Source organism: Schistocerca gregaria, chromosome 5 (genome assembly GCF_023897955.1).
Source record: "Schistocerca gregaria isolate iqSchGreg1 chromosome 5, iqSchGreg1.2, whole genome shotgun sequence".
Lineage (NCBI taxonomy): Eukaryota > Metazoa > Arthropoda > Insecta > Orthoptera > Acrididae > Schistocerca > Schistocerca gregaria.
The window spans coordinates 387,641,779-387,667,720 of NC_064924.1; the positions used below are offsets into that span (position 1 = coordinate 387,641,779).

At 38.4% G+C, this 25,942-nt stretch overlaps 1 protein-coding gene across 1 annotated transcript in view; it reads right to left on the reverse strand.

Annotated features, from left to right (window-relative positions):
• Positions 1 to 25,942, reverse strand: part of LOC126273143 (damage-control phosphatase ARMT1-like) — a 56,950-nt gene that overhangs the window by 17,525 nt on the left and 13,483 nt on the right. Inside the window, exons 4-5 of the mRNA XM_049976599.1 lie at positions 21,453 to 21,618; positions 2,580 to 2,751 (exon numbers count right to left, since the gene is read on the reverse strand). Coding sequence (XP_049832556.1) covers positions 2,580 to 2,751; positions 21,453 to 21,618 — 338 coding nt within the window. The remainder of the gene's footprint in view (positions 1 to 2,579; positions 2,752 to 21,452; positions 21,619 to 25,942) is intronic.

The window sequence follows — 25,942 nt, forward strand, 5'->3', positions numbered from 1 at the left end:
CTACAAGGTGGAAGGCTAGTCTGATGACTTGATAGAAAATGATGTGGGTGTCAATATAGAAGTCACAGGCGATCTAGTATTAGTGTCAGAGTGTAACATAGCTTTGGTAGATGTGTGATCAAATAAGGCAGAAGGCTTAGATCATTCCTTCAGAATTTCTAAAATCATTGAGGGAAATGCCAACCAAATTACCTTTCAAGTTGGTATACAGAATCTAGAAGACTGTAGACATACCATCAGATTTTCGGAAAAATGTCATCAACACAATCTCGAAGAGAGCATGGCAGATAAGTACGACAAATACCGCACAATCAGCTTAACAACTCATCGAATTGCTGATAACAATAATATACAGAAGACCAGAAAAGAAAACTGTAAAGTTCTTAGACAATGATCAGTTTGACTTTTGAAAAAAAAAAAAAAAGGCGTGTGGGAGGAAATTATTGTGCTTGGTAATGGGAGAAGGGCATAAAAATAGTCAAGCCTAGAGAAAGCATTCGACAAGATAAAACAGTGCAATACGTTTGAAATTGTTAGAAAAATAAGATATCAACAGAAATAATCAATTTTTGAAAATACAATGTAACTGGCAAGTCTTCCATGACCTGGGGTTCTGAGCAACTTTCCTAAACTATGCTCCTTTTCCTAAACCTCATAATTCCTGTGTGTGTGTGTTATGTACAATACTAGTGTACCAGCAATGCTTTGAACCTGCTAAATGTATACAGTAATTAAATATATGCCACAATCTCCCCCCCTCCCCCTCTGCCCATCTTCTCTTTCTCCCTCTCAATGTCCATTTCCTTCCTCCTCCACCCCCCTGTCCAATCCATCTCTTCTTCCCCCCTGTCTGACTTTCAGCCTTGTTTATTGTTATTGCAAATGAAACCTTGATTCAGAAATGAACTGCTTAAAATGATTGGGTAATTCGTTTGGGATCACTGGTAAAAAATAGTATGAGAGAGACTTCTCTCCACAACTTTTCTGTTTTCTGCCAAAACCAACTGCAAGGAATAAATCAAAACAGCACACTGTCGTGTATACAATTTTTGTGTAAAATACAGTATGAGGAAAAAGCATAAATATGTGAGAAGTGATTTGCCTAATGGTTTAAATGCCCTGCTATCGTACTCAAGACTGACTCTGAGAAAGAAAATGAAACTGCTTATTTTCAGAGCACAGCATAGCAATTTCTTTATTGCAATTGGTTTTAACAGAAAACATATACATTGATGTTCAAATAAAATATAACCTACATCCATCTGAATGTTTATTAGACTATCATGTAAAAATATGAAGTAAATCAGTCCATCACTTTACAAGATTTTTGGTAACAATGTTCAACAATGACTTGTCTTTTGATAAGATTTGCTGATGACATTGCTATACTCAATGAAAGTGAAGACAAATTATAGGACTTCTTCAATGGAATCAACAGTCTAAAGAGTACAGAATACAGATTGAGAGTAATCAAAAACAAATGTAATGACTGGTAGCAGAAATCAGATTAGCAATAAACTTAACATCAAAATTGGTGGCCAAGATGTGAAGAAATTCTGCTATGTTGGAAGCAAAATAACATGTAATCGACACAGTAAGGTGGATATACACAGCAAACTAGGACAGGCAAGGAAAGCATTCCTGGCCAGAAGATGTCTCTTAGTATCAAACACCATCCCTCATTTAAGAAATAAATTTTTGAGAACGTATGTTTGGAGCACAGCATTGTATGAAAGTGAATCATGATTACGGACTGTATTAAAACTGGAAAAGCAGAAAATCTAAACTTTTGAGATTTGGTGCTGCGGCAGGTTGGTGAAAATTACATGGACCGATGTAAAAATTGAGGTTCTGCACAGAATTGGCGAAAAAAGGAATGTATGGAAAATGCTGACAAATAGAAAGAGCAGGATGATAGGAAACAAGTCAAAACATCAGCAGATAAATAAAAAAAAATTTTTTGTTTCTCTCAATTTCATTTATGTATGTTCTCTCTCCCCTTGCCGACTCATGTTTTGACTAAACACAAGCTGCTTCTCACTTTTTTACTACTGTGTCCAAACTAAACACAACATGGCTTTCATGATTTATAAAGGAACCTCTGTTAAAAGCAGGAAACCACAGAAAACACAACAGTAAGATGGCTATTACATGTCTTTAAAAGAAACAAAGAATCAGTACTCCATTTACTGAATTAGAAGGGGACTACTAAAAAGCAGACATTAGTAGCTGATAGTGAAAGAACTGGGGTAAACTGTAAGACATTGGACAGTGGAAAAAAAAAGAGAGTAAAAAATCTAAAAACTACGAAGTCAGCTCATTTTGTTCATTCATCTACCATCTTGTTCCTGTGGTCCAACTTTAATGAAGGGTAATGAGATGATATTCTCTCCTCCTCTACATTAATATTCTATATTTACACATTAGTTTTGATGAGGTTGAAAGTAATATGGCACACTTAATAAAAAAAAAAAACCTCATTATTTTCAAAATTATTATGATATGATTTGGATGAGTGTTTATTTTACTGTTATTCCTTTTATAAATTTAAAAAATAATGATTTCAGATGAAAACTCACCTACAAGTTTATTCTGCTCATCAGCTTCAGATAAAACTTCCCATATTTTATCAGACTCATCTACTAAGATATCATCTTTGAAGTTTTCAGCATATGTAAGAGGATTTTCTGTTATGAGAATTTGAACACCTTTTGACAGAGATAGGTCAAAGCGATTACCCCAGAGGTTCAGCTGTGGCAGAAAATAAGTTAATTTAAAAATTACATAGTTAAAGGGCTCTCTAATGACAAAATACCAAAAACACACAAAAGAATGATTAACATTATCTAGTAATCTCAGCAACAAAAGTGAGTGGAAGGTCTGAGGATGATAAATCAGTTTACCATGTTTATACAACTACAATAAAGGGCACACTGAATTTAACAACATGCCATTTAATGGAGAATTTCACATTTTCAGGTGTTCTTTTGGTCCAATATACCATATAGAAAAACATGAAATGTACAGGGACAACTCCAACTCAAAAAAATTGACAGGAAAAGCCTCTAAAGAGGAATGAACCAAGTATTTCATTATAATTAGTGATTTCAGTATTAATGCCTTAACTAAAAATAAAAGTAGGGGACAACTAGAACACTCCACTTGAGCAACAGGTACACGTAACAGTCTAACTGACAATATCTCCATTGACAGAAGCAGGAGCAGGTGTATCACCGCAAGTCAAATCCTCAATGGAGTGTCAAATCATGATGGACAACTGCTCGCAGTAGATAAAATCAACCTGTTGTAACCTTACACAATGAGCATGTATAATTAAAACAGCCCATGCCTCCATGGCCAGCTTAATGAGGTGGCCGCATGTCAGCACATATGTTGCAGCAAGTGCTGCAACGTGTGCCTAACCGTGATATACAAACCGGCATGCCGGGGCCCATGGGCAAATTAACGTTTACCTGATAGTCATGTTAGACTGTGTGATTCCTGGTTAAGCATGTTTGTACTAAGTACTACTTCACTCAGTGTCTCAGTATATCCCTGCATGCGAAAACAGAATAAAAGTTTGTTGGTTGGAATTCTGATATTATGTATATTCTACTCTGCATGTTTCGCTTCTCAGTTCATTATGCAAGTGGAAGATATTCTTCAATCTCTTGCTGAACACCAGTGAGCTCTCACCAATAGCACCAGGCTTTCTCTGTGGCACTAAACAATTTGGCAGCATCGTTGAAGTGTCAGGGTTCATCCCTATTGGCGTAACCCCACCATTTGCTCCATATAATGATTATGTGGAAGACTGGGACACATATGAAAAATGTCTTTGGGAACATTTCCAAGTTGCCAACCCCAATGTGAATAAGGTTTTCTTTCTGTCATGGATCCCTGCTTGAGTTTACCACCTCTTTTGATGAAATAAGTCGGTTGCTCTATACTTGTTATTGCTGCTCACGCAGAGTTCTTCCGTTATCAAAAGCAGCAGCATCAGCTGTACAAAGCTTGGGCAGTGGAACTTCATGGGCTTAGCTATCATTGCCAGTTTGTTGTCTGATACAGAAATTCATGAATATGCTCTATTATGTGAAAACCCCTCTCTCACAGAGATTTTGAACATTATCCAGTCTTTTCAAGTATGTAGGGAAGCAGGAAATCAGATAGATGCCATTGCTTCACCTCCTCGGACGCTGTCAGTTAGCTCACCGGGGAGAAGACGACATCAGAGCCATGCAACTGTGGTCTCCACAATGCATTGGACAATGCCATGCTAAACAGCAACAGCAGTTAGTGTCACAACAGTGGCTGTGTGCTACTCTCCCTTTGCACCCTTATCATTATGCTCAACATGAATGGGCCATGTGCCCAAAGCCTTAGTCAACATGCAACCACTGTAAAAAAAAAAAAAGGGGGGGGGGCATATTGCAACTGTGTGCAACTCTCAACCTCCTTCATCAGAAATAAACATGGATGCAAACTGCTTCCCGAGTGATGGTGGCCCCAAACTAACTCTATATTGAAGTATGTGTTATGGACAAAATGTTAAAAATGAAAGTGGACAAGAGTGTAGTGGTGAATTTGTTAAATTCTCAAACCTGTGTGGACCTTGGATCACTGGCGTTGTCCCGTCTCTTGTCAGTTGGTGAGTTACAACAAACAATAAATACTCCCATAGTGTGTAAAACAGTTGTTCAGCCTTTGACCTTTCTAGTGGTGGATGATGCCAATACTGAAAACTTGGGTTAGACGCCTTCAAAATTTTTGGCTTCCCTATTTTAGACAAAGTTCACCTGGTATCAGTTCAGTACCAGCAACTGGACATGCTCTGCTTGGAATGTTCCTCCCTGTTTTTGGAAGGTATGGAGTGTGCTACTTATTTTAAGGCTCACATCACAATGAACCCCCCCCCCCCCCCTCCTTTTCTCACACACATTTCCCAATAGCTTTATGAGAGCATATAGAATTAGAACTCAATAGACTTACGTCTTTGTGTGTTATAATGCCTCTCCCCTCTGGTGAATGGTCTACTCCGATGGTGATTTTGCAGAACCTGGTGGCAACCTTTGTCTCTGGGGTGATTTCAAGAAGGGTGTAATTTCACAGTCTATTACTGATTCCTATCCCTCACATCCAACAATTTTTGGAAAAATCACAACGTCCATGACAGGGTGCATTAATTACCTGAATGGTATTGTTTGTGGTTTCCAGTTTTGCAACAAAAGAACACTTGTGGAACCTCTGTGCCTCATTCACTGTGCAGCAGGGAGCCAGTTTGAAATGTAACATGGAAAAAAATCACTGTATTTTCAGTACTCTGTTGTCTATCTCAATTTTGAAGTCTCGCCTGCTGGCATCAAGCTTTTATGCCAGTATGTCGATGCCATTACGGCTTTTCCACATCCTACCAATGTCAAAGAGTTTCTTGCTTGGAAAGACTACATATTACCATAAATTTTGTCCCGATGCAGCCACAGTGGCTCAGCCCCTTCATGCTCTCCTACCGAAAGGTGTCCCTTTTCAGTGCTCAATTCTTGAGCATTTATTCAGTTCTTAATATAACTTTGCGGCATATAATAAATTAGTACTTGTGTAATTTCCACATTATTTTTTGTCATGATATTTGTGTGAAAAGGCTCTGGAATCTGAAAAATGACCATTACAGCATTTCTTTTTACTGTTGGAAAATTTTTGTCACCCAATGAAACTTTTATATTTCTATGCATTGCCATGGTCCCCTTGGGTGTTCCATCACTCCACCCTTTATGTAATGAGTGGCTGGCATCAACCCAAGTTTAATCTATCCACAGTATTTTTTCGAATCACACACCCATAATAATGCAACTTCATCTGCCCTTTCTAATCTGCACCGCCATGCAACTACATCTGCTCTTCCCACCAATATTTTGCATCCATGAAACACTCAACAGCTGAAGCCTATGTCTTTCAGCTTCAGTTATAGAGATCTTCTTTCTGAAGTGACAATAGCAATTTAGATAGAGTGTGATATTTCCTTCTCTTATAATAGCTATGTATATGATGAACAGCATCTTTCTCAAAATCGTCCAAAGCTGTCACTTACTTCTTTCTCAGCCGCTTCTTTCCTGGTGTGTTAAGCCTTGTTGTGCCACTCTCACCACAATTTATACTGTACTACTCATTCCCTATTGTTAGAACAATTTCTCACTTATTTTTAATGCTGCTGCAGTGCTCTTAACAGCATGAGCAAAAAGAAATAAGGGATCAGTTTTTTTCCTTCTCTTTTACAAAGTATTCCCTCAACAAACACTCGCAGACCTGGCTGTGTAGCATACTTTTCTTCCTCCATTTCACTTCACTTGTTGGGTTGGCACTACTTGTTGCACTAGACATTGTTTAAAAGGAAACAGAAGCAAATAACACTAAAAACATAATAAACTATGAACTGAACACACACAATGAAACAACAGCACAATTGCATGTGAGGCACTCACTGGTACATTCCTATCACGTGCCTGCCTGGTTCGCAGAGCAGCAACATGGCACCTGCTACCTGCTCGAGTGCAGTCCATTATTGGCTAGCTACCTGTGGTCGCTAGGCAACAGATCGACACTACTGAGAGGTCAGTACCAAAGACTCGTCTCCCAGATTATAGTGGAAAGGTCTGGAAGGAGATCAACTCAGCCTAATGAGGCCAAATAAAATGTCTCTTGAATATAAAAGTTGTGAGATTGACGCACAAGTTGCCAAAATAGCATTATGTTGTCGGTTTTGCAACAGGTTGCATGCTGCATGACTTATATTTATTAGCAGCAAAGCATCAGCTTTTATTTATTCAGTTTAGAGGGTGAGTGCTTGATCTGTTAAGGGTGGCGAGCACCATCCAGGAGTAAGTAAAACTAAAGTAGTAAGTTACTAAAAGAGAAGGAAATTTATGACTTCCAGTCGATAGACTAAACTAAAGGAATAAATTACTCCAGGAGTAAATTTTTCGCTTACTTCTGGAGTAAATTTTTCCATTTACTTCCGATGTAAATTTATCTACTTCATTACTGGTGGAGAGCACCATTAAAGAGTATGCTACTATGTTAGTAACTTAAGGAAGAAATAATCCCAAAATTTACTCCTAGATTGTAGTAAGGGTAAAGTAAGAGAGTAATGTGGGATCTTTGAGTTCTGTGTTTTACGCGGCGAATTCTATGGTTTACCTGGCTATAACGAATATATGGAGATGGAGGAAGAGGTGAACATTTCAAGAATGAGGGTTGTATTGGAGAGAAGAGACCCATTTGTGATGTATAGCGACAGTGGTTTCGGAGCCATTACTGCAGCATAATTCTTACAGGAACCATGATTTTTGTATAGGCTGAAACTTCTTTGTGGACTGCAAATATTTTGCATAGGTACTTATCAAATAATAGCAGGGGATCTCACTAATATCCATCGTACTGCTGCTGGAAAAGCTTTTAACAGTGTGAATACAGTGTAATTGCCTTAACGCCACTGTATGTGTCCATGCCACAGAGCCAAGAAAATATACCAAAGAATTCTATAAAACTGATGGATTCCCAAATGTCATATGGGCCATAGATTGTGCACAAATACCCATACTTTGTCCTTCTGGAGCACAAGCAGAAATAACAAGAATTTATTTTCTATCAATACACATATCATCTGTGATGTCAATATGAAGATTCTGAACGTGGTAAGCCATTGGCCAGGTTCCATGCATGAAGCACACATTTGTGACAATAGTGGAGTTGCTGCAGAATTGGAAAATGGACAATACGATGGGTTGCTTTTTGGAGATAGTGGATATCCTCTCTCCAAACATCTTATGATGCCTGTGTTCTGAGCCCACATAGGAGCCAAATGGTGCTACAGTATGATGTTTGGCTTTTGGGGCACTCAACTGCGCGGTTATCAGCACCCGTTACAAAGTCCCAACCTTTGCTCAGCCCAATCTCGCCACTTTTGTGAATGATGAGGATAACACAAACACCCAGTCATATCGAGGCAAGCGCTACAATAACGCCCATATTGCTACCAGATGTGTAATAGAGCGAGCATTCGGTGTTTTCAAGAAATGTTTCCAAATTCTCACTAAAACAATGTGATTTATACCAAACAAGTGTGGGAATGTTATTATGGCTGCTGCAGTTCTACACAACTTTGGAATAGAAGTTAGAGATGTGTTTCATCCTGATGCTGTGGAGGTGAATGACACTGAACAATGTGCATTTCAGCCAGAAACAGATGCTGCAGGCCCAGCTGTCAGGAGGTCTATTATATTTAATTACTTTAATAAAAATTGTACCTAAATTGCTAGTAAAATTAGAAGTTAGTGTATAGATTTTTCCTTCGTAAATAAATAAATATGCCACCAGACTGTCACTAATGGAGTGAAAAGTGACTCATTTTATTTCTGTGTAATTTTGTAATTATGTTCTTTCTTTCTCTATCTTTCTTTTTTACATAATTGAGTATACAAAGTCATACAATGTTTCAATTATTTCTAAAAAAAAAAGACTTTTTATAATATTGCAAATTTACCTAAATATTAGAAGATGGTATTAACAAAAATTAGTACTGATGCTGAAATGATAAAACACAAATATTATGCCATACAAGAAACAAGAACATATTAACCATTTGAAAAAATATCAAGGAAATAAAAGATGTTTTATACATATGAATATTTTCTTATTCATTCCAAAAAAAAAAAAAAAAAAACAAATTTCTCGAGCACACTGAATGAAGAACTGAAACCTGAAGATTTCTCCATTACATTCCTGAACTTACTCATAATTTCCATTTTAAGGCTGAGCTCTTCTTCCAGGATTTCTCTTCGTCTTTCTATTAATAACATTTTTACATTGTATCCCTCTTGTATTAAATGCACTGAATTTCATCTGCTTTTTTCAACAACTCTCGGTTCTTAACTACAATCACATGTTCTCTCCCACTTTTGCTGGGTGCATCCTCTGATAAGCTCCCACCAGAGAAGATCAACTTTCAGCACTTTCATTGCTACTTTCAGAGCAATTATTGAAGTTGCTTGAAAGTATTGCATTATCTTCAGATGTGTCATTAAGGATTTAGGGTACTTATAAATGGTGGAAAAATCGAAACTTTTTTTATGGCTTCTGATTACATTGATATATACATTATAGGGTTTCAAATGAAAAATTACCTATATATACCAATTTTAAAGTTACCGTCATGTATGCCGCCATGCCCCCTTTATTTCTGTTACACAAACCAATATTATTTCGAAAAGAGCTGTGAACTCTCTGTTTCCAGCGATTATACGTGTGATACATTGTATATGTTGGTAACAGTACAGGTTTCTAGTGTCAGTAAATGATTATCTTTGCTAGCATTTACTTTTGTTTCACTGAAGCAGTCAGTTCGAGTGTTACTGAATGTTTGATGCCCAAGCACTAAATAGATTTGTGGAAGTACATATCTGTTAGTATGCAATAAATACAAACTATGCCACGCATCAAGAAATTCAATAAAAGGAAAGTCCGTGGTAACCAGTTCACAAACAAAGCAAGCCACACTGTTGAAAGTAACCTATGTATCAGTTCTTCAGGGAAGAAACTCCCACAAGGCACACCTCCTGGCGATTCAAATTTTTGTGTTAACAATAAAATTGTTTGTAGTGGATTTGTTGTTGTTGATGTGGGCGTCTTATCTTCTTTGATAAAGGAATCGGCAAAATGTAAACAATGTGATAGTGTAGGCTGTCTGGAAACAACTGAACAATAAAGTAGCAGGAAGGGTTTAGTGTCACATTTCTGCGTAGATCCTGCACTAAATCTACCTTGAAAATGACTTTGAACATTGTGCATAATTCACATGATGCAAATCTGAAGTTAGTGTATGCAATGCGTGCAACAGGAAAAGGAAAAAAGGCTGCTCAAAGTTTTGATGGACCTTCTTCCTCCTCCTCCTCCTCCTCCTCCTCCAAGTACATAAAAATACTTTTAGGTGCCTTGAGAGTTGTGTCTAAAGCATCTATGAAACATGCAGTAGAAGAAACTGTAAATATTAGTGGAAAAAGGGACACTGCCGTTGCACTTGATGGGACATGGCAACATCGAGGACATCGTTCATTGAATGGTGTTGTAAGTGTTACCTCTCTGGAGAATGGAAAAGATGTTGATGTTGAGTGCTACCACACCTGCCACGGTAACACTGAAGGATGTACTGAACATCAGTGTTCTAAGAATTATAATGGTTACAGTGGAGGTATGGAGTGTGATGCTCTAAAAATATTTCAGAGGTCAGTGCCCATTTATAACGTTAGATATAGGAAGTACCATTTATAAAGATATGAATATAATAGAGGGAAGCATTCCACGTGGGAAAAATATACTTAAAAACAAAGATGATGTAACTTACCAAACGAAAGTGCTGGCATGTTGATACACACACAAGCATACACACAAAATTCAAGTTTTCGCAACCAACAGTTGCTTCATCAGGAAAGAGGGAAGGAGAGGGAAAGACGAAAGGATGTGGGTTTTAAGGGAGAGGGTAAGGAGTCATTCCAATCCCTGGAGCGGAAAGACTTACCTTACGGGGTAAAAAGGACAGGTGTACACACACACACACACACACACACACACACACACACACACACACACACACATCCATCCGCACGTACACAGACACAAGCCTTTACAAATGTCTGCTTGTGTCTGTGTACGTGCGAATGGATATGTGTGTGTGTGTGTGTGTGTGTGTGTGTGTGTGTGTGTGTGTGTGTGGGCACGCAAGCACGCACACACACACAAGTGTATACCTGTCCTTTTTTCCCCGTAAGGTAAGTCCTTCTGCTCCCGGGATTGGAAAGACTCCTTACCCTCTCCCTTAAAACCCACATCCTTTCGTCTTTCTCTCTCCTTCCCTCTTTCCTGATGAAGCAACCGTTGGTTGCGAAAGCTTGAATTTTGTGTGTATGTTTGTGTGTCTATCAACATTCCAGCGCTTTCGTTTGGTAAGTTACATCACCTTTGTTTTTAAATAATGTACCATTTATAACGTTAGATATACGAAGTACCTAGGCAATGGGGACTCTAAAGCTTTCAATAAAATTAATGAGTTCAATGTTACTTTCATAAGTTGTCCACAGATGACCATCCTATTCACAGACTTTGCCCTAAGGCCCCTTACACACGCGCGATTTCCCACAACCCTGCTGAGCAAGGCGGCAGTAGCAGTCAGCATTCCATAACGCAAATTGATGGGACATTTACACACATGGCAATTTGTATGCCAGTGCAAGGGGCAATCGCGCGACCATCTGTGCATGAGTGGCTGTCCACTGCTGGCAGCGGCGTTTTCACGCCTGTTACCTTTCACACATGGCATTTCATTAGTGTATCAGTCATTCTCACAGCACCATGAGTTTTGATACTGAGGTAGAAATGCGTCCTGCTATTTGGGACTCAAGATGTAGTGTATACAGCAACTGGATTGTGAAACACAGAGCAGGGGAAGAATTGTGTGACCTGTTTATTCCAGGGTTTGCAAATTAAACAACAGATCCCAAAAACCAAAAAGTACGTATTTAGAATTATATCAACAATATGTTACATTATTATGTACAAATATTACAAGTCCCCAGATCAAATTTTCTTTAATTGCCAACTCATTGCACCTTCTTCACTTGCGAAGAAAGCAAATTTATCTCTCATAACAGCGGCTGATTTGTTCCTTGTTCTCGGCATTAGGGCTTCCTCGACTCAATGTAGTCCAACGATGTTCAGTGTGTCTTCGAATGTATACTCATCTCTACGACGAATGAAATTATGTAATATGCAGCATGCTTTTATTATATCTGAGACCAAATCAATTGAAACATTGAGTGGACGATGTAAGATTCTCCATTTGTTGCTGAGTATTCCAAATGTACTCTCTATGAAACATATCACTCGTGGTAAACGATAATTATATCTTTTTGGTGATTGGCAAATTATTTCCACCACAGGGTCTTTACATACACTCCTGGAAATGGAAAAAAGAACACATTGACACCGGTGTGTCAGACCCACCATACTTGCTCTGGACACTGCGAGAGGGCTGTACAAGCAATGATCACACGCACGGCACAGCGGACACACCAGGAACCGCGGTGTTGGCCGTCGAATGGTGCTAGCTGCACAGCATTTATGCACCGCCGCCGTCAGTGTCAGCCAGTTTGCCGTGGCATACGGAGCTCCATCGCAGTCTTTAACACTGGTAGCATGCCGCGACAGAGTGGACGTGAACCGTATGTGCAGTTGACGGACTTTGAGCGAGGGCATATAGTGGGCATGCGGGAGGCCGGGTGGACGTACCGCCGAATTGCTCAACACGTGAGGCGTGAGGTCTCCACAGTACATCGATGTTGTCGCCAGTGGTCGGCGGAATGTGCACGTGCCCGTCGACCTGGGACCGGACCGCAGCGACGCACGGATGCACGCCAAGACCGTAGGATCCTGCGCAGTGCCGTAGGGGACCGCACCGCCACTTCCCAGCAAATTAGGGACACTGTTGCTCCTGGGGTATCGGCGAGGACCATTCGCAATCATCTCCATGAAGCTGGGCTACGGTCCCGCTCACCGTTAGGCCGTCATCCGCTCACGCCCCAACATCGTGAAGCCCGCCTCCAGTGGTGTCGCGACAGGCGTGAATGGAGGGACGAATGGAGACGTGTCGTCTTCAGCGATGAGAGTCGCTTCTGCCTTGGTGCCAATGATGGTCGTATGCGTGTTTGGTGCCGTGCAGGTGAGCGCCACAATCAGGACTGCATACGACCGAGGCACACAGGGCCAACACCCGGCATCATGGTGTGGGGAGCGATCTCCTACACTGGCCGTACACCTCTGGTGATCGTCGAGGGGACACTGAATAGTGCACGGTACATCCAAACCGTCATCGAACCCATCGTCCTACCATTCCTAGACCGGCAAGGGAACTTGCTGTTCCAACAGGACAATGCACGTCCGCATGTATCCCGTGCCACCCAACGTGCTCAACCCTGGCCAGCAAGATCTCCGGATCTGTCCCCCATTGAGCATGTTTGGGACTGGATGAAGCGTCGTCTCACGCGGTCTGCACGTCCAGCACGAACGCTGGTCCAACTGAGGCGCCAGGTGGAAATGGCATGGCAAGCCGTTCCACAGGACTTGATCCAGCATCTCTACGATCGTCTCCATGGGAGAATAGCAGCCTGCATTGCTGCGAAAGGTGGATATACACTGTACTAGTGCCGACATTGTGCATGCTCTGTTGCCTGTGTCTATGTGCCTGTGGTTCTGTCAGTGTGATCATGTGATGTATCTGACCCCAGGAATGTGTCAATAAAGTTTCCCCTTCCTGGGACAATGAATTCACGGTGTTCTTATTTCAATTTCCAGGAGTGTATATTCTGTCAAACCAAATGTTTTATCATCAACGAATGTAAATGGCAGTGGCCCTCCTCCAGCACATATTGGTGTCGGTCTAGGAATTTTCAGTTTGTGGTCTCTTATCTTATTCAATAGGGTACTGTTTTTAAAGATTTGTGAATCTGAACTTTTGCTGTAAGACCTGACATCTATGTAAACAAAATTATAATTTGCATCACAAACTGCTAATAACGCAATTGAGAAAAAGTGTTTGTAGTTAAACTGAGCCACTATGCTGGGGCTTAATCAAATGCATGTGTCTACCATCATGATTTGTACGTGGACAAGGAAAAAAAATTCCTGGATTTTTCACAGATTTCCCGGTTAAAGATACACTTTCTCCCGGGTGAAAATACACTTTTTCCATGTTATGTGACAGTATACTTTCCGTCGGAACTGTAAAACTTATCAATCCTTTGAATGGTTATGGTTTTATACAGTGGTGTAGAATTCCCCAGCACTTTCGAAAACGAAACTCACACGAAAAAACACATTTTGGAAAGATCTTTTATATGCAGTAACATGTATGCTGCATATTTTCAATTATTTAAATTCGAATTCCACTAAACACCGCATGTTACTTTCCGAAGCATCGAAATCGAGATTGTGATGCTCCTTTGTAAGCCAGTCATAGCTCATCTCATGTGATCTCGCCAGCCGATGACAAGTTGATATTCAGAGCATAGGACACGTGATGCAGTCAGTCAATAGCTACATCACTGTCAAGTTGTGTGAACACACAAAGAGGAAAAGTTACGGTTCAAATTAATATACATAGTGTTGCTACAAGAACAGCAAAGCTTTCATATATAATATTTGTCTCAAAGATTAATGAGGTGCAAGAGAAGCTAAGCTTTCACATATAATGTTGATCTTTTTTGCGCGTGTTACATACACAAATGTGCTAATAAAATTTTTAATAACAACATAAATGTCTGATCTTGTGGGCTCAAAATTTTTCTAACTGGCTCGTCATCAAAGAGTTGATTTTTAAATGCGAGTCAAACGCTCTGATTTAGGAACTGCATCATACATTCTCGCAAATAGTTCATCTTGTGTAAAAGGAAATTTACTTTGAAAGTAACGCTTTTCAAACCACCATTCGCAATATTTTCCTGCGACCTGTTAGAAACAGGTTTGTTCCAGCAGTTGTCAGAGCGCCAGATAGGCGTCACCGGGCTTGCACAGCTACGATGATGTGGGAAGTAATATGTTTGTACATGTAAAACATTAATAGATCTTATATTATGTCATAAAAGAAATAAGACATCAGAGGATACTCCAAAAGCATGGGAATTTTGTAAACCACACTAAAATGCATGATCTGGCTTAAAGTGCATATTCATATGTCCAGATTCCCAATGAAGTAGGCCTCAACAATGAAGTAGGCTTTTCAGTGTGCTTTTCGGGATGTAAATTTTCTCATGTTTGGTTCTTTATTATGGCATAATGCCATATATACTAAAAACTGACAACATGCACTTGAAATGCTGCGAACAGTCGAAACTAGACAATAGTGTCGAATTAAACACTCAGCGGAAAAGATTAATAAAAGGCAAATTTCTGTAGCAAACCGACAAAAAAGTTCATTGTCCTGCAAGGTGATTAATACTAATAACACATTTTAGCCTTCCGACATTATGTGAATGTATTTTAATTCACTTGACAGTTACCGGCTACAGAAATCTGTTCCGTTTATATTTGACGCGAGAGCAGTAAACGGAGAGGAAACAGCAAAATTACTAAACATAAACACGAGTCAGGTGGGGACGACCCACCTCTCCACTACAACTCAGATAGCTCTGCGCGGATTTACGATATTTCCAAACCGGGGCAGTACTAGAAGTGCCCCTATCCCCTCTCGCGGGTGTTCAAGATAGGACTTTTCAAAAATATGTTCATTTTGTAGCACACATCTTTCTGAAGAGTCTGATAATAAAACATACATGTTCGAAGGCATGTAAGACATGTTATTTTGTCTTAGACGTGCCAAAGTGCAGCGCCATGGCCCTTCACAGAGTATTATTCTATTGTACGTCAATGAATTTCGTTCTGTGGAATTCAAACGTGTATATTTTGTAATGGATGCCATCAAACTATATTCAGGACAGGTTTGACAACCTACCCCTCTTAGAAAAAACCTCACAATAAATTCTAGATGGCATGATTTGTAACAGGGAGAACAATAACTCTTCAGAAAATTTGCACTCTTTATTGCCTATTACCTAATAACTTGCTGTTTTGTGTGACATAAAATTAAATATAGGATACATAAAAACAGTAAAGGCAAGAAACACGCAAGACAGTATACATTTCTTCAATCCTTAGGTCCTAGCTATTTTTTCTCTCTATCTTGCTACAACTGTACATGGTGTGCTTTCCTTTCTGCGAAAGGATCTATTACCTCATCAAAGTTCGTCAAATGTTTTGCTACATGAAAACTCAAAATGTCATTATCTAATACTGAAAAGCTCTTAATATAAATAGTACCCACGACTGTTGTGGTTTCTTAATCTGATTACGTTTATTTTGTCACTGTCTGATAGATAAAATGAAATAGTCCTTTCTAATATTGCAGCCATTGTAACATACATCAAAGACTGTTTGGCATAAATGGTCATTTTTTATAACACGACAAAATATATTCAGGGAGTACCAATATCAAACGCCCCCCCCCCCCCCCTTCAACCCCCTAGATCCAGGCCTTTTGCGCATGAGTGCATCTGGCAGCAGCTTGGGCGCACTAGTAAAATTTATCCGGGTAGCACCTGGCTGTTCGCTGCTACTGCTTGTACAGCTAACAGCCACACTTCTGTATCCAGAAGCGGGCGAAGGTACTACTCATATGAATCTCAACAGCGTACGCGCAAGAGCGCGTTCGCAACTGCTTAAACGAATCTAAGGTAAACAGTTGTGACATCATGCTCATCGGAGGCAATTTGTTGTTACGAAGCACTGCATAATCTTTCTAAAGCCCTTGACACATTTTGCTATTGGCAGATGCTTGTATGTTCTGTTTTTTGTTGTATACGCACATTTCCTTTGCGACTTAACTTTTATTTTTTCTCTCATTCATGTTTTACTGCTGTAATATTATTCTGCAGTAGTGATACAGGGATATTCTTTACTTTCTAGAGGATCGGTTCTTACCAGTCAAAATTACAAAAATGTAACTGAAAACTAAAACAACAAAAAAGTCCCAGAATTCTAAAAATTCATGGGTTTTTCCCAGACCTCCCAGTTTTCCCAGGTCTTATACACCCTGACCATCTATTGTCCCTATACAGTTTGGAAAATCTGCATTTGTCTTGAAACCTTCTGCAATATTCAACCAGTCCTCTTCAGGAAGCATCGAAAATGTAGACTCTTTCAGAACATTCCAAATATTTTGACAAGTGTCCTTTACTATGCTTGAGATTGTAGAACCTCCACATTTGTATGTGTAATGTAGATCTGTGAATGTATTTCCTGATGCAAGATACAAGATATCGGATAAGAAATCTTTTTATTTAGCACCACAGCTGCAATAGAGGTGGAAAAAAGTAAGATATTCGTACACTCGAGAGCTGTAAAAACAGAAAAAAGTGAAGAGTAGTTTAGTGGCAGATGCCAGAAAGCAGTACATTTCCTTCAAGCAACTTTCATTTTTAGCACTTGTGTGTGGAACTAAACCTCCTGTTGAGAAAGAGACAGACAATATGACAAATGAAGAGTCAAGCACTTATAAGGAACCATCTCCTAATGTCTCAGGCTTTAGTGTCCCCCCCCCCCTAAAAAAAAGAAACTTTCAGAAGAGCAGAAATTGTTTGGATCCTTGCAGAAAGTGTTCAAAAGAAATCAACATTGATGAAGGAAGATCTTGATAGATTATTTCTCTTGTCTTTGCTACCTCATTTCAAGGCCACACCTGATAAAAACCGATTTAATGCGAAATTCGAACTAATGAGTGTGTTGCAAAAATACATTACCAACGATACCGTTCATGGAAAATCACAGGGAAATGTAAGTGGAATGCACTTTGTGGAAAATGGCTCATCTGCTTCTGTGCCCACTTATGAGGAACAACTGGCTCATTCAGCACAAAGGGCGTCATTGAAATCACCATCTCAATTTTCTGATCATCAGTGTAGGAAGATTTGTTTTAGGATGTCTACACATATTGCTATTTTTTATGTAACACAAATTGTTAAATTAAAACAATTTTAAATCAATTATTTGTACTTCCTTATTGTGATGGCCAACCTTTCCTCTGCAGAAATACTGCTTTTCATGCAAGTGTTCTGGTGTGAAATACGTGTTTTCAGCAAATGATGTAGTTCCTCAAAGGTCAGTACTGACATACTGAATTAGTTGAAGAACTTTGCACTGTCTTCACTTAAATCACTGTATGCAGTATAGAAGTGTCTGTATATTGTAAAAATGGTGCACATTTGGTGTTGCCAGTATTTATGTTTACGACGTTCGCACCTGAATTTTCTTTTGATCAGCAAAGCCAGAGCCAATACTTCTTCATCGAGTCCATATTATCGACTGAGCGGGATGTACACAGCAACAGTGCCAATTACGCGCAGCAGCAGCACTGCTAAGCAGAGAAAAAAAAATGCGGGCACAGACACACGCTGCTCAGCAGCACTACTGAAAATTGCCCATGTGTAAGAGGCCTAAAGGAGCAGATTCTTGGTGTGGTTACCAAAAAGCAAAAGAAAGTGGTCAAATATACCATCAAAAGCAATCTATTCCTGACCTGCCATAAATGAAATGAAAGCAATTCTTAAAGACCTGAGGGACCCTGTTTTGCTTAATAAATGTCTTCATTTGGGAGGGTGGGGAAGGGAGTGAGGGGGGGGGGGGGGGGGTACTCAGAATAAAAATGAAAGTTTCAACTGCTGAATATGGGAAAGAATACCCAAGAATGTTTTTGTACGACAAAATACATTGGTGCACTAGATGCAGTGATATGTTTCAATGATGGAGCGATAAGAAGGGTGGAAGTCCTGAGAAATTGAGGCATACAATGTGGCTCTAATATGGAAGATTAATTGCTTGCGTGTGACAAACAACGGGTGCATGAAGTTGAAAGTGTCACTCTTCAAGTCACCAAAGAAGCAAGAAGTGCTAAAAGGAATGACAAGAGGAAGCTTGAAGATGAAGAAATGCTGCAGAAAGACTATGATTCAGGAAAGTTCTGAGGCACAGTTTAATTGCACTCATATCTTCATTCGCAATTTCCTGCAAGTTTTATTTTCAGAATTCAGGTACAAATATTTCCTAACGTTTATAAAGCATTGTTCTAATTTTTTTCTGTAACTTGCAATAGGCCATACTTATGTCTTAGACCTAAGCTTTATTGCAAAATCAACTAAATTATAGAAAAAATATTATTTTTCTTAGGAAAAAAATTATAAATATTAAAATGTAAGAGATGATATTTTTTATCCTTGTAATATACATAATAGGTGGAATTAAATAGGTCTAGTACCTCAGCCATCATGTCATGCATATCTCCTAAAAATTTGGTCTCCTTCATATGTATAACATTGGATTAAACGGTACCTAAATTTGAGGAAGCATTTTGGAAAAAAAATTGCATCAATTTCTTTGTAACTTTTTTAATAACCCTAAGCAAAAATCTGTAAAACATATACATTATAAACAGTGCCTGAAAGAAATAAGTGTTGATTTTACATAACACTGAGCCGGAAAAGTACCCTGTATCCTTAACTCCAGCTATCGCCTCGAAAACTTGTGGGATCATACCAACAACCATTTGGCTTATATTATTGATCTCTGTCTCAACTACTCCATCACCAGTTTGAAATTGTTCTCGTATACTTCTAGCTTTCACTTTCCTTGCTTTCACTTTCATATTATTGACCTCCGTCTCAACTACTCCATCACCAGTTTGAAATTGTTCTCGTATACTTCTAGCTTTCACTTTCCTTGCTTTCACTTTCATTTCCTTCCAAATTGCTTTAGGCTGTTCTAGTGATCTTTGTGTGAGAGCTTCTGCATTGTATTCAACATGTATTTTTTCCCAAGCATCCTTTTTCCTATTTAGTTTGTTGGAATCATACTTTTTCATTATTTCAGGAACCTGCTCTTTTTCATTTTCTGGTATGTTTTTGAACATTTCTTGGCTACCTCCAGGTTGCTGCTAGCTCGTATCTCAAACTGGCACTTAAATGAATATGTGTCACCAACCAACAATGGACATTGGTAGCTGTAGATGACAGGGTTAACAATAGATTCATCCATTAATACACATTTCTTTTTCATAATACACAGACCTTATCATCAATTAGTACAACAGCATTTAGATTTTCCAATTTTAATAATTCAATTTAATAATCCTTTCTAGTTTCTAAAATTATAGCGACGAACATAAATTATGCATAAGGTGATGAAATAATGTCTGCTGACAATCAATATTTTCCGAGAGGGAATGTAAAGCACATGCCAGCAGTGTGCAGAAATGGCTTTCTTCTTTAGTAAAAACACGTTACTGCTTTAGTTACAACAAAAGAAGTAAATAGAAATTGAGCTCTAAAAGAGTATATTATTACAAAAGTAATTTACTGAAGTAGCCCAGCCTAAAGAAGTAAGTGTTACTACAAGAGTAATTTATATCAGTTTGTTGCTTGCCAACCTAAGACTAAGAATCTTATTCTTTGCAAGATTCTAGACCAGTTCTATAGGATTAAAGTCTAGATGCTGCATTGATAGTAGGAGGGGAACTACTTTCTTACAAAATTTTGTTTATGCAAAAACATGAGACGGTCCTTAATTAACGTCTCTACATATTTTCAGTTTTTTTCTGTCCATTTCTACATGGCAATCTGAAGTTTTCCTGTTACAGGCATAGAACAGAAGTGAATATGATCTGAAATTGCATCCATTCACAACAATAAAATGTTGATTGCCACTGTTGTAAGGAAATATTATTTGTACACTCACTTTGCCAACACATAGTCACAGTCTATCAGCTTTGAATCCATGGTTTGTTTCAATAAACCTTTGGCCTTTTTAATTCTGAAGCTTCATTTTTTCACAAAAAATCTAATGAAATACACTCTTTTTATGTATTCTCTCAGACATGTGTAAAGATTTCTTCATCCCAGCATCTTTTAAAATTAAATACCATACATCAAATAGTGTTTCTCAGAGTTTCTTTGCTGGCCTCTAAATCCAATTCTGTGTGACGAAAACTACAAAGTTTTTGCAAAGATGATTATTTCTTTGCAATACTTATATTGCCACAGAAATTGACACCTTCCTTTGGCCTCTATGTTGACGTTATCACACCTTTTACCTTCCTTCTCATTGTCAGCAAAATTTATGACAAACAGCAAGTTGGTCTGGCTGCCCATGAATGTATTTTCTGTGGTTGCTCTCTGTGCTCACAGAGTAGGAACAATGAATGCTACTTTGAATTGGAAGCATGGCTGTACCTAACTATGCAACTAAGTTAGTTCCCACTACGGCTGGGTATACAGTTTACCTTCGCAAGTAAAACAATTGGTGGTCACTACTTTCAAAATATAATCCATCTGAGATATGTATGTTTATATTAGTTCCTCACTCTGTTTAAAACATTTCAGTGTGTTGTTTACAATGAAGCTTTGCAGGAGCTCAACCATCTGCCTTGTGGCAGAGCACAAGGATACAATGCACTTATGAAGTAAACTGTGCATCTAATGCCACAGGTCTTTTTTTGACAGAATGTATCATGGCACAACTCATGTCAAGGTAAAAAACAGTTAAACAAGAAAATGTCATAACAAATAATTTGTTAGTAATGTGAATAGTCTCACGTCCTCAGTGTTGAGATATACAAATGTGCACTACTTTACATGCTACTGGTATCATTAGTGGCTACATAAAATATTTTAGGAAGAGTTTCATTAAAAGACTTAAAATGTATGACATAAGTATTAGCTAACACTTACGACAGCTGTAAGCAAAATATAACCACATACTATTTTTAAACATTTCTTACTAAACAAAGTTGCAACTGCACAACTTACATAAACAATTCGCTGCAATGCTTGTCTTACGTCACTCCTCTTCAGCTGGTCAACTTCTTCCAACTGTTTTTTCATATGATCTGATAAAATCACAATTGAATGGATTGAATTATGGAGTCCAGATTCCTTCGATTTACGAAAAGGATCAAAGGCAGTAAGAGACTGACTGAAAAATAAAATTCAGCACAAAGATCATTTCAGTAACAGCACAGTCCATTGGAAGGTATTCGCAGGTAATTGAAAAAAATATTGTAATTCTCTCTCTCATGCTTTCAGAATTAACAGTTCTTCAACATATCATCCTCTGCTTCCCAACAAAGACACTGTTAGTTTCAAAAACTAGATAATGTGTTCTTTATACTTTTATATACGTCTACCAGCAGCACTATACAATTTGCCACCTGAAGTAAATACTGGCCAGAATTTGTGTGTCACAATTAGGGGAGAGTGTGCCATGGATATGATATGCGAATGGGGGTGGCAACATTTGTTCTGTTGTAGCAGGATCTTCTCATGAAATTTCAGTCACCATCTGTCTCCTCAGAGTTTGAAAATATTTTGTTGGAGCCTATCTACTTAGTGAGGAATTATAATCTACGCTCACACAAAAAAATTTAAGAGTGCGTTTTTCCTGTAGCTATTCGAGAGTGGAATGGTAGAAAAATATCTTGAAGGTGGTTTGGCAAACCCTCTGCCAGGTACTCAATTGTGAAATGCACAGTAATCACATAGATGTAAATAATTTTTAATTTTTTTTGACTAAATTTTCTTTTGATATAATTGTATGCATTATGGCACACAGAGTGCACATAATACATGCACTACTGTTTCAGAGTAGAGTTGGTACCATTTACAAAAAAATATCGAAACTATCATGTTTGTATAGTTTGCGGACAAGAAAAAAGTTCCCAGATTCTTCCTGGATTTCTCAGTTAAAAATACACTTTCTCCCAGGTGCATTTTTTTTCCATTTAAAGTGACAATATGCTTTCCCTCGACACTGTAAAACTTTAATCAGTCCTTTGAAAAATGAAGGTTTTACTCCGGCATAGAAATTCCTGGCACTTTAGGAAACAAAACCGTGCAAGAAACAACGTGTTTTGCAAAGATCTTTGATTTGTGGCAACATTTACAGTGCTTATTTTCGTATTATGAGAAAGTACAGGGTGTCCCAGTCAAACCTGCCTGATTTCAAAGAACCCGGAAAAAAGAAAACCGCAGTACATACGACAATGAAAAATGCACCACATTGTAGAGCATCTCAGAGAATTTATTTATTTATCACCAATGCACCTCTACATGTGAACCATTTGTAGCACGAAGAATATCGAGCCTATATTCAATTTCTTGCTAAGTTCTTTGTAACATTTCCTCCATTATTGTTGCAATTGCATTAGTGATACAATGTCGAAACGTAAGAATATTGTCCATTTTGGTTGCATACACGTGGTCCTTCATGAATCCCCATACGAAGAAATCAAGCTGCGTAATGTCGGGTGAACATGGTGGCCACGCAATGGGCCCTCCACGTCCGATCCAATGACTGGGAAATTTCCTATCCAGAAACTTGCGAACAGCCATTGACCGATGCAGAGGAGCTCCATCTTGTTGAAAAATAATGTTGGGTTGCAAATCTTGTATCTGAGGGTACACAAACTGCTCCAACATGTCCAGATACACTGACCCATTCACTGTTTGTTTGGCAAAGAAGGATGGTCCAACAATCCTGTCATGCATCAGCCCGCACCAGAAGTTTAGTCTAGGGCTATCATGAATATGTTCAATGACAACATGCAGGTGTTGCGAACCCCAAATCCAAACATTATGTCTATCAACTCTTCGTGATAGATGAACGGTTGCCTCATCTGAGAATAAACATCTTTCCAGGCAGCTAGCATCCATATCAATATGCTGCAGCAAACTGTGGTCAGCGTGGTTTGTCATTCGACGTCAGATGTTGCAGCATTTGCACTTTGTAAACACACATACAAAGATACTGGTGAACTACACGATGCAATGTTGGTTAAGGCATATCAAGTTGCTTAGATGCTTGACGAACTGACTTACATGGGCTCCTGACAAACATTTGACTGATGCCCTCCACTGTCTCTTCTGAAATTCCATAACATGCACTACCAGAATGTTTCAGAACACTTCCTGTCGCCAGAAACTTCCTATACCATTCCTTAACTGTTTCCACATCCGGTGGATCACATTTATACACACAATGATAATTTCTTTGCACAGTAATCAGCAATTCTGTTTCTGCATACCACACTACCGCTTGCGCGCACTGCTGTGGAGTCACAATTTTCACTTCATGTGACCATGCTGCATCTGTCGACGATACTTGGCACTTCTAACATGGGAATATAACTTCTTTGCGATGCTCTACAATATGGTGCATTTTTCATTGTCATATCTACTGTGGTTTTTCTCTCCTGGGTCCTCAAAATCAGGGAGGTTTGTGTGGGACACCCTGTATAAACACAAATTCCACCAAATACAGTACAATAGCTTACTAAGTGCTGAAATCTAGATTGTCAGCCAATTATAGCTCATGTCATGCGACTGCACTAGCCGATGACAGCTGATATTCAGAGCAATAAGGACATGTGTTGTAATCAGCCAATAGCAACATCATTAGTAAGCAACATAAACACACAAATGAGAAAAGTTAATTGCTTAAATTAATACACATACATACAGTTACAAGAAAAGCTAAGCTGTCATATATAATATTTACCAGTATGGAAGAATTAAAAGAAATATGACAAACTAACCTTTAAACTTGGTCTTTATTAGCATGTGTTACCCTTTAAGATATGAAAGACAAATGTGCCAGTAAAATTTTAAGTAATGGCATAAATGACTGGTCTTTTTGGCCCAAAATTTTTCTTAGTGCCTCGTCCACAGTGTTAAATTTTGAATGACAGTCTAATGTTCCAAGATTTAAGAAATTCATCGCACACTCTCGGGCATAACATAATTTGACTTGCTTAAAAGGAAATTTAGTCTGACAGTAATGCTTCTCAAACTGCCATTCACCAAATATTCCCACCAACTCTTTGAAATGTAACAAGTTGTGATGTCACACTCATCAAAACGAGCCCCAAGAGAAAGACACATCAAAAGCAGTTTGTTGTTACGAAGTATTGCATCGTCTGTGACATTTTGCTGACAACAGATGCATGTGTGTAGACAGTTTTTTTGTTGTATATGATGCATTTTCTTTGCAACTGAAGCTTTATTTCAGTGTTGCTCTCTCATTTATGTTTTATTGCTGCAGTATTATTCTGCAGTAGTGGGCTAAAGTAAAATTCTCTGTTAGAGTATGAGTTCTTACCAGTCAAAATTGCAAAAATTTAATAGAAAACAATGAAAAATTCCCAGAAATCTAAAAAAATTCTGTGTTTTCCCTCATTTCTCACAGATGAAAAAATTCCCAGATTTTTCTACATTTCCCAATTGCCCCGGGCTGTATTACGCCCTGTTTTAACCAAGTGTTCAATTATGTTTATTTATATGTTGAAAAATTGTTCATTTACATTAATGTAAAAGTCAGGAATGTTGATTCAATGTCCATAAATGAAATACACTGTAAGTTTCACTCTCTGGATTCCTTATGCATTCACTGTTTTGTTTATTTGGTACATATTATCATCATTTGATTGCCGAGCTAATTTTTGTAGATTTGTTATCACTTAAGACATGCTTACATCTCACAGATTTGAATAAAGGAACACAATGACACGAAGCAGCTGAAAAATGTTTGAGTACTACAAACAAAACAGTGTTTTGCATACAGGCAGACTGTATACCCAATAATTTTATTGGCAAACATTGCAAATGCAGGTGCAGCAAATCCAGATGATGAATACCAAAGAATTTTCTTTTCACTTCTCTTCACATTTATTAACCGTAAATTTACTTTCAATGATTAGCTTTCTTGTGTTTATGAACATCAACATAACACATACTGGTAAGCTGCAGCAACCAGGAAAAGTTTCACAAAGTTCGCAACTGTTGCAATGATTGACTGAGAGCATTACACTGTGCTTGCACTGAGGCAGACTCACTACAGATGTACCCATTTTGATTACTGGGTGGTGACTGACTGAATTGTTATATTCCTTAAGGGTAACATCACCAAACACTGATTAACTGCTGCTTTGTAAACAACACCCACTTATATACGTATGTGTTAAAAAACCTATATCATGGTAAAATACATGACTATTAAATTTTACATACTAACATAAAAGACAGGAAAACTGAAACATATAACAAACAGTGAAGAAAATCTGTTTCATCAAAAGCTATATAATTAGAAAATTTCATGATAACAGGTACTATTTTAGAGAGGGAAGATTTAATGTGCACAGGGATATCCATAGCCAAGATATTCCGGAAAGTTACATTTTATAATTTGGAAATTTAAGAAACTAACATGTTACTTTACTGAAAGCATATAATTTTGAAATCAGAAA